Source organism: Neodiprion lecontei, chromosome 4 (assembly GCF_021901455.1).
Source record: "Neodiprion lecontei isolate iyNeoLeco1 chromosome 4, iyNeoLeco1.1, whole genome shotgun sequence".
NCBI lineage: Eukaryota > Metazoa > Arthropoda > Insecta > Hymenoptera > Diprionidae > Neodiprion > Neodiprion lecontei.
The window spans coordinates 41,512,968-41,523,363 of record NC_060263.1 but is presented as its reverse complement, the minus strand read 5'-3'; the positions used below and the strand labels follow the sequence as shown (position 1 = coordinate 41,523,363).

The 10,396-nt window shown below is 44.9% G+C and overlaps 1 protein-coding gene across 1 annotated transcript; it reads left to right on the top strand.

Annotated features, from left to right (window-relative positions):
* The first annotated feature begins 570 nt into the window (after positions 1-570).
* LOC107219833 lies at positions 571-8,632 on the top strand. The gene is made up of 3 exons (XM_015658567.2): positions 571-1,048; positions 7,263-7,585; positions 7,668-8,632. Exons 1-3 carry the CDS (start codon positions 879-881, stop codon positions 8,111-8,113), a joined length of 939 nt encoding a protein of 312 aa, XP_015514053.2. The 5' UTR covers positions 571-878; the 3' UTR covers positions 8,114-8,632.
* The last annotated feature ends 1,764 nt before the right edge of the window (positions 8,633-10,396 follow it).

Below are 10,396 nucleotides of genomic sequence, written 5' to 3'. Positions count from 1 at the left end.
CGTTCCAATTTCAAAATACATTTGTCAATGCTCACAATAGTAATACCTGTCAAAAGCGGACTGCAAAGAAATTATATCTGAAGAATCACTGATGGTGTGCGCTTTCTGAAAACGACAAGATTCCCATTATCATGACTGCTGTTGAAGGTAATCATGTTTCCAGCATTGCGTGTAGGTGACTATACATATATATCGATTCGGTTAGGTGAGATCAAATTCCAAGTTGAAAGTCGATCAGAATAACCCATTTGATAGCTATAAACGACGGTCAAGTAAATAAAAGTTGTGTAAATAGGGAGAAATATCCATAAAAATTCGATATAGCGGTCGTGGGGTGTAGCAGGGGGGTCAGTGAACACTAGGGGAGGCTTGCCAACGCACAGGTGAGTATTTCGGAACGCAAGACACCGCGTGTCGTTGCCTCGCGAACGCAGATATTTATGACAGGAGTTGCAGGTCGCGGTGAGGTGCCAGTGGAGCTTCCGAAGCGAGCATGCGATAATATTGCCGTTCGCGAGGGCTGTGAGGGTTGCCGAGGGTTCGACTGCACGCCAGTCCGTGCTGAGACGTGACTCGTGATAGTACGCCGATATTTTTTTCATCTTCTTCTGCCCGGTTATTTCCTGGGCTCGAGCCTGCCATGTGAACGATTATGTTTACCTCGGGTTGCACGTAAACGTCAAAAATATTGTTGGAATTGAATTTATAGGATCGCCGTGCTGAATGGTGATAAGACTATCACTTGACGAATACGACACGGCGCGGAAGGACTTTAACTTTAAGAAGACTTAACTCGAGACACGGAATTGGCCATGTTGCAGAACGATTTGAATCTCTTATTTAAATCGTAACACTTCCAGTCTATCACTTCATACACGATGCATTTCAGAAATTTGAAATCTGAACATCGGGATTTATGGTCCATTGGTATTTCTGCGAACCATGAAGGAGTCCTAGAATCAATGACTCTATTGAAGCAAGACAAACGTGACCCGAATTGTTTTCGCATAAATATCACACTGCGGGAGATTCTTCAATCTTTAACTCGGTGAGCAAAGCAAGAAATATCTTCAACACCATTATTCGTACATTATTGTGCACTTTGTAATAGTAGATCGATTATTCACTTCCTTGTTGAGAGGTTGTGCACTGTATCCAATGAAGAAAAAAACAGGTCGAAACGTCAGCAGTTGATGAAATTCAACTTCATTGAGGCTTTATGTGTGAAATTTGCATTAATTCAGGCAATTTTAGGTATTTTGCAGACTTTGCCTATTTTTGCACGCTGATCTCTTTGGTATCAGAATTTAGTTGAAGGTGAAATTTTACTTCAGCTGTTTTAGCTGTCACTTTGTTTGGCGTGAAATAACATTCAATACTACGAATGAACTTCGAAAATCAGTGAACAGGCGAAATAAAATTGCAAGGGTGTTAACAGCGGCCAGTTTGTTTTTGTAACAAATATTTTTAGTGAAGAACTAATTTTTTAGTCTAATTTCTTAAACATACTTTTTACTTTCAAGAATCTAGCCCTCGGAAACCATTTATACATGTGTTCAATTTCTTGTAAGAATAAACGGTTACGGCTTACTCTTCATGCTCAGACTGCATGATAAAACTGTCAATAGCAACGACTATGTGTTGCACAACACGAACCGCTGTCATACCTATACGTATATCGTGCCTACGTAAAATACCTCAAATCCTTCTTGCGCAGAGGGGGACAAAGAGCGAGTGAATCGATTGGCTCATTTGTTAGATGAGAGGTTAACGGGTCCCTTTTTGTACGTGTGTACATAAGTATGACGGCATGACTAGCTGGGTTGCACAATGCTGGGACTTCTGGAATCTCGCGTGGGCCAGAATCGCGGATTGTTTTCGTATTTTTTCCGTCGGACTCTGGTAAATTTATTGGCCGGAGATTTGGACCGCGGGAATTTCAATGAAAGTATGTAAAGTTGATTGGGGAAGAGGACCGGGGACAAAAAACGCGAAGTGGCGAGGAAGAAAAAAAAAAAAATAAAAAGGTTAAAGGACGTCCGTCTCGAAGATTGTAAATCGAAAAGTACGTGAAAGGTTAACGTGTAGTACATGCCCTTGATATTTGCCGATTGATTGGCAGGCAATTACAGACCTTTTGCCGTTTTGCGAAATATCCAGTTTTAAATTATATACCGCAAACGTTGAAGTTTTCGGCGGAAGTGCCGGGACAAAATACGTCTGGTTGATTTTCGGTTTCGCGCTTCTGCATTATATCTACCTTATACGGCGACGCGGTCTTTCTATTCTCTGGCAGCGCAATGCTGCGGACCTTTTCTGCGGAGGGAAAGGCTATAAAACTGGAGAGGTGCGTCGCAGCTATTGATTCCTCGTGTTTCCTTTCGGAAATTACGCATTTTTTTTTCTTTCTTCTTTCCCTCCTTTTTCCTCTTTTTCCGACTTCGTTCGAGGTCGATAGGTCGCCGGCACAAGGCACTACGCTCTACACACAGCGCGGTAACGCAACGATATACGAGCCTACATACCACGAACATACAGTAACACGTACAGTCACGGTAATATTGCGGCAAATAGGGGGTGGGAATCGTGCCTTCAAATGCGCATCGATAACACATGATTTACCGCGCCTGGTTAATCTTTCGTGATGAAGTTTCGCTGATTGTGAGAACCAGATCGTAAATTCGCGAGTGCACGCCATCTCGGAACCATTATACCGGGAATTTAATGTAAATCTCGTAGCCTAACGCCAGCAGATAGGCAACCGAAGCTACGTTTTGCATATGCGGGAATACAAAAAATAACGTAGGTTGCCTATCTGCTGGCGTTAGGTGGTGGATTTCATATTGAATTTCTGCCATGATCGATCGGGGATGACGTGAACTTGCGAATGGAGCCCAGCGTCTGAAAATAGGCAACCAAAGTTACATTTTGGATGTGCAGGAATACAAAATGTAGCTTCGGTTACCTATCTGCTGGCGTTAGGCGGTGGGTTCCATATTGAATTCCTGCTATGATCGATCGGAGATGGCCGTAGACTTGCGAATTGAGCCCAATGCCTGCAAATAGGCAGCCGGAGTTACATTTTGGATGTGCAGGAATACAAAATGTAGCTTCGGTTGTCTATCTGCTGATGCTGAGCGACAAGTTTTGCAGACAATTCTTGGTCATTTCACTAAAAAAGCACACTTAATATGAGACTGGCGTGAAAAATAAATCTGCTTTGACTGGCGATTTCTTGATAAAACTGTCTCGTATTCTTGTGGAACCTGTTTAGTAGTAATTTCTGGTAGTCAAGCTTTTGGGGTTGTTGTTGATGGGGAAGAATGCCGTTGCGTTCGTCGTCTCCCCCTCTACACCGAAATTCCGCGTAAGCTAATTAATCCCCGCGGCTCATAATCTCGGCGTAATCCTGCAGACAGACGAGACGTGCTAACAGGCGCGGATAATTTGAAAGAGATTTAATAATCCACGACAATTGCAACGAAGCCAAAACGCGTCTCTCTGTCGGTACATAGCGGTGGAGGTATTCCGGCGGGCAGTCGTAATGTTTTTCCATTTCCATGAAACGGCGAGCGAACGGCGAGAAAACTCATCAGATTTAATAAGAAAGAATTTGCCCGCGGCGATAAAACATACGGCGAAACCTCGTCGGATATCAGGCTTCAGGAACACGGTTTAGGAAAGGCGTGTGCAAGCGTTCGTTCGTGTGCTCGCTGAAGTGTGGGAACGCGTGAGAGCGCGGGTGCACGCGAGTGTGAGGTGCAGTTGGTCACGCATAGAGCGGGGGGGCTAAAAAGAGGAGTTGAGAACGAAGGAAATGAGAAGAACGAAAGCCAAACTCGTTAAGCGGTTCGCGTATTTTATTTTTACGCTTTTTCGCTCTCGGTTAATGTAAACATATTCCTCGAAGAGCCGACTATATACGACGACGTCTCGCACGGATCAGCCCGCGGTCTACTTTGACCAAGAATTAAGGCATTCCAACACATGTGAACGAATTTTTGACCGAATATGTGCAGCCAAACTTGGCACGGATTTTTTTCTTCCCACCCTGTTTCTTTTTTCTTAAATCTCGCTAATAGCTTTCATGAAGCAGCTATATTTGATTTATTAAGACATTGATTAATGAACATATTATGATGTGCACCCAATTTTATCATTCTCATGCGTAACAAATTGCTGCAATAGGTACCCACATGAAATGTGAAATTTCGACGTTTTTTTCAATCCATCTCGACAACATCGTCAATGCCTGTTGAAACTGATCAATAAACATGTTTTTACGTGCCATTCTTTTCGTTGGTAATTTTTCCTGAAAGGCAACCACCACGTTAGATCAATTCGTTCGCCAATTCACCGTCGCGGGGTTACATGCCGAATTTACACAGCATGCAGGGGAACGCGGCGCGTAACCGCGATACCCAAATCCGTTTATCTTCGATCGGCAGGTCTACATTACATATTTATCCTGACTGAACCGACACCCCGGTGGTCCAGCGAAGCTCTGTGACTCAGACGTCGTCGTCGTCGTCGTCGTCGTTGTCGGCGGCAGCAGCAATGGCTACGGGCGGTTCGGCTCACCGCCCGCGGCAACTAGCTGACAGCTACATAAGAGACGTAACTAATCTATCCCACACCTTGGCAGCGGCCAACCGAAAATACTAAAATTCAAAATAGTTCGCTAAACAAGGTTTAAACTCGGCTTCTCCCAGAGGATCGAGCGGCCGGAATCCTCCGGCATACGCAAGCCTTCTCGCGACAGGTCTTGTTGCGTTGAAGCAAAGAAATAAATCATCAGTTGTGGTCTTCAACATATATTGAACATATTTTACGAAGAAGGTGTCTGTGGGAAATCGGCTAATATCAACCCGAGTCTTGCTTTCAGTACGATTGGTTCGCCCCGGCATTAGTCATGACGAAGCGAGGTTCTTACAGTTGAGGAAACAACCGGGTAACCGCCGTATAGTTGCAAGGATATCACGACGCTGTTTCGAAGGTGAAAATGGGTGTTTCAGCCTTTCGTGAATTGACGTTACCCACACTTTAGGTATAAACACACACGTGCATGGAGTGTGTAAACTTGTGACGGAGAAAATCATCGCAACTGACGCAACGCGGAGGAATCGTGAGGTTGGAAGTTTGTGTTTTGCAAGCAGCATGCTGGTGTGTCAGTCCGGTTGCACGCCACAGGCGCAGTGCGGCATAGCACGTGAACCAGACTTCAAAACTGACCTAAAACTTCACTTATAACCCCTCCAAGTTACGCCGAGTTACCGTGCCTAGCTGTCTGTATATGGACGTGTGGGTCTGCTTTGGTTGTTCCCTCTGTTATTAAATTGAAGATCCTGCAAGTTAACTTTATTGGCAATCAAACATCTTTTCAAACGGTATTTGTGATGACTTGATTTCATGTTATTGCTCATCCGCGATTGACGATAATCACTTGAAGATGAACAGATGCAGATTATTCGTTAGTACAACAAGATGATTATTCTCAACTTCCATGTCCATTGAAGGTCCGATTCTTCAGTTGAAAACGTGTCCGGCTACCCCCAGAAGACTTCGTTTAGTTGATGAACGGACGACTTATACATCAAAGCAACACCCAGGCAATTGGCATTAATCCAACGACCAAGTGTTATTGATGGGTCATTATATATAATAGGCTTATAGCTTAAAGTTTCCTCTAACACTTGAATCAATAATCCATTGACGTATTGTCGATAGACAATGTTTCAAAATGCTCAATCCTTTGAACCTGTATTTTATTTCACAGGGCATGGCGAGGGCCAAGGAAGTCTTGAGCTGAATGAATGATCTATAACAGTGCCGCAAGCCAGATATCCGACCAACTGTTAGCGGAGTTCGCGTAATGTTAGTGGTGAACTCGGTAGGAATAAAGGGAACGAAGGTAGACCACGTAGGAGTTGGTGGTCAGTGATCACTGTGGCTTCGTACGGAGGGAGACAACTTCTTGCGGAGGAGGTCCCGGGCCTCTACATTCGACGGCTGACCCTTGAGGATCCAAGAGACGCGAAAGACCGGTCTCGGTCATCGCCAGCGCGTCACGTCTGCTATCCGCGGCGCAGGCCTTCCCCGCCGCTGATTGGACCAGCGCGGAAAACGTCAAGGTAACACGCGGTGAATTTTAAACAAGCGGGCGAACCGAATTCTCACTTCTTCCACACTCTTTTTCACTTCCCTTTATTATATGTATATCTTTTCATTCTCTGGTTAATATACCGATGTCGAATATACAGGCAGTTAATTACTGTGATGCAAATAATAATCCTTGTCGACGGCTTTGATCTGTTCAAGCCTCGTTGAGCCCAGAATTTATTTTTGCTATGTGTAAAAGAAACTGTATTTTTTTTTTGTCAATAAATTATGCAGTACGAATCTCAAGAATTATATCAGGTTTCGCTCTGTGGATTTATATGCTGGCAACTTGTTTCGCTGACTCGGCGATCGTACGAGTCGCTTCAAGTCTATAATTAAGTGTAGTAAAATTTAATGGTTTCGTAACTCGTGTAAACTGATCAGGCCAGATCATGCAGATGCCCTTTGTCTGTAAAAGTTTCTACGTAACAATATATGAGGTGATCATTAGCCTACGTTACAGGTACCTTCGGTCTTATCACAGCTAGGATGCCTTGAATTTCGAATCGCATTGACAACTTCGTGGCTGTGACGTTTGCGAATGCAAAATCGGACCGCTTGGAAAATTGAGTTCCAGCTCACCAAAGTAACGCCTTGTGTATAACAGACATCAATAATGGCTACCCCAGTTGGTATTTGTACTTAATCTCGATTGCCGATCCCCTCCACACAGTCCCGACTAGCCTGTTATAATATTTCGAAGCTGACCATAACAGCAGTGGCTGTACAAGGCTAGCAACTTCGATGCAATTTTTTAACGTTTCGCAGGTGCGATAAAAATATACACTCCAATTTCTTGCCTTTGGTGAAGAAGACAAAAAAATATAAGGTCCTCGACGACGAATATCGCGTGGGGTATAAGCTTTACATATTATATCGATGTTCCATTTTCACTCGCATTTCTTTCCCTCTTGAACCGTCAAACACTTATCTCGAGCAATTTGTCAACCTTGCTTCTAATTTTTTGTCTACGACCGGTATCGGATCGGTGCTTGACCAGGCGAAAAGTCGCCATGTAAATTAGGTAAACCGATCTGTTGCAGGCAGGGAACCTCGACGATTTTATTGCCCTCGATAATTATATAGGATTTTTACTTCAATAGCTATCGTAGCGTGACGCAGTGGCTCGACCGTATGAAAGATGACGCTCCGGCATTTCTTACCATCACCTCGCTACAGCTTCCCGATTCTCCGATACCCCTGATCGACTCCCAGGCGATCTCTCGATGCCAATCTCAAGAGTCGGCCAGAACACTCGACGGCAATAGCTATGACAAGGACGACATCATGGATGAGCTTCTGAGAAAGGTTGTCGCCGTCAGAGGTCAGACGGAAACTCAAAGATCAAAGCGAAACAAAGGATCCTCATCAAAGTGTTCGAGAGAGTTCACGGATCTCGAGGAATCTACCCGGAGGATAATTGAAGGTCCGTAAATTCTCCTTTCTCCGTGATTCTTTTCTCCTATATATCCCACCATCTGGATTGTCACTGTATTGTCTCCAAACAGGGCCCGGTTATTCAAGAGGAAGGTCAAGAAGGTCGACCCGAAAAGCCAACGGGAACCAACGCAAGGACTGCACTTGTTCAGAGGTTTCGAACAATCTGCGAATAAATATTCGCAAGAAGACGGAAATCCGGCGATCGTCACGAAGCCCGAGTCCGGAGGTAACGCATGTAATAAGGATTGCGATGAGGTACCACGGCCAGGAGGAAGGCGAGGAAGGAAGATCCGCAGCGAAGCCGAAGGATGTCGCTAAGGACAAGAAGGACCGACCCGCGACGGTAGGGCAGGAGGGTCGCGGCTGCTGCCCCGGGGTTAGCGTCGCTCTGGACTTCACTTTGAATTGTTCAAGCCTCCATTTGACATCTCGAGATGTGCCCGTGAAGCCAAGCGGGAACACAGGCTCCTTGACACGCCTGGATCAATCCGACGAAAATTCGGGACCTGATTAACCCGCAAATTCACTAGTTCGATGCCGATCCCATTATGTGAATGAAGATTATTGAGATCATATGATTATATATATGGCATTGGGTTAAATCTTCTGACTAGTGATTATTTCACTAGTCGCGAAATAGCGACTCGAAAAAAACGACTAGTTCGTCAGCGTAGCTCTGATAATTGTTGGAAATTCTTTGAGTATTTGCCATGCATATTGTCACTCTTTTTTGATTGGCTACTATTTTCAGATTTTTTTTAATGCAAGCTGATCAAGTGATCGTGCACAACCAAAGATCAAGCGTCTGCACGGAACGAGATTCACGGTTCAGCACAGCTGGACGGATTTTTTTAAAGGTAGAATAGATTGGCTATTTTTTGAGTCGAAAACCAGTGTATCAACCGTTATTGTAATATCTGATATAAATATATGATTCAAGGTTTGTTGGCTCGTGGTTTGCAGTTATTAGTTAAAGAGAAATTCCATCTACTTGTTATTACAGTATCGAGTTACTGAAAGGTAATATTGCGTACAATCCACACTACACAAACAGTTGAAACTGCCATGTGAGATTGCGTTATTAAATTTGAAGTACTCTTCGGCTATCGGGTTTCCTGTGGCATTATCCTTTTATCATTTCCTTTGTCTTTTAGACGTAATCGCCGCACTTTCCCAGGCTCATCCGCGATGATCAACGAAGTCCGAAGAGATTATAAAAAGGTCCACGATACTAAGTGCACGTGAAGCGTCGGAGGTTGTTATTGTTATCGAATGTTTCACAACATGATCGTCCTGGAGCAAATAGTCGTTAATCGAATAAAAGAAAACCCGCAGGGTCTGGTCTGGCGTATCACGGCACGGGATTCGCGGTGGCTGCAGAACCTCGGCGTGCATGGCTGTGAGAAAAAGAGAAAGAAGAAGAAGAAGAAGAAGAAGAAGAAGGAATAAGGAGAAGGAGAAGAAGTAGAAGTAGCGGAGAGGCTTGTGCGGGGAACGGCCATGAACCATTTTCGCCCTTAGAGCAGCAGCAGCGCCGCGAGCTCGGGCAAGCACCGTACAGCACAGACAAAATAAAAGTAAGTCGAAAACCAGCGAAGAGTGTGCGTTCGCGAACTCCCAGCTTGCACGCCGGGGAACAGATTTCGCGGGCCCAAACGGACCCCGGGAGAGCGTCATCTCTCTCACCTCCGCTCCGTATGTCGTGTGTGTGAGCTGCCGCGGCGCGGACGCCTTATTTTTACAATTTATTAAAGGACTTAATTAATCGAGGACCGGTGCCGATCCATATTACGCGCTCGGTATGCGGGTACGCCTACACGCGCGTGGCACGCTTGCACGGCTATACAACGGTGTGCGCTTTGTGGAAACTGGTTCGTTAAGGTCCCGCAAGTTGTTCAATCTGGCTGATAGGGCCTAACAATATCCGTGCAGGTCGGGTCTCACCGAACTTCGTAATCAGGTGGGACTTGCAAATTCATGCATGACGTATATATTGAAAATTAATAGTAGACATGGAGCAATCTTGATACACTTACTGCGGTTTTTATCCCAAGTACGCTCGGCCAGCGACAACCGCTTACCTGATCGGCTAGAGTGACAGATTTTTGAAAGACCTTTTAAGCGCCAAGCATTTTCGAAAATTAGGGGACACTACTTTTCATACCTACGTGTATTGAAAATTTCAGCAGTTGTCGAGCGAGAAACCTGAAACTAAAAAACTCCTTTGCTGCAGCCCAATTTTCGTAGAATGATAAATATCGAGTACGATCGATGTGGCGTGAGACTGAAGTTCGGAGAAAATTAGGAACAGTCAAGGCGACAATTGTGCCCCAATTTGACAGGAACCAGTCGAGTGATGGAAACGGCTTTGACTAGGTGGAAACGTTCGTTGCTCGAATACCGACTCGAGTTACATCGTGGGCCTCTGATTCTCTCCAGTCTCTGGTCTTCGTGATTCCCTCTCTCTCATATTTCGTATAACGGTGGCAGGCTACGTTCTATCGCCACCGGTGTGTCTGCTTTGGGCCCGATTACATGACGTCGCGTTACGGAACCGCGCATGCGTGCATTATACAAACACGTGATTCTTTATTTCCAAGAATAATTTTACTATACATGAAACTCGCGAGGAATTTACCGGCATTCTTCCCACAGCACGAAATCGTCGTATCTCGTTAGTACAGCATATCATTATTTCTGGCATAGGGTTCTTGCGGCGCTGGCGTTCGCGCAAATATATTTGCTGAAATGATCAGATCGAAGAACTTCACGGGCTCTACGGGTTTGCTAACCCGTA

Coding starts and splice junctions, on each gene's coding strand:
- LOC107219833 (XM_015658567.2), top strand. CDS start 879: ATGCATTTCAGAAATTTGAAATCTGAACATCGGGATTTATGGTCCATT. Junction 1,049..7,262: donor ATTCTTCAATCTTTAACTCG/GTGAGCAAAGCA, acceptor TTACTTCAATAG/CTATCGTAGCGTGACGCAGT. Junction 7,586..7,667: donor TACCCGGAGGATAATTGAAG/GTCCGTAAATTC, acceptor GTCTCCAAACAG/GGCCCGGTTATTCAAGAGGA.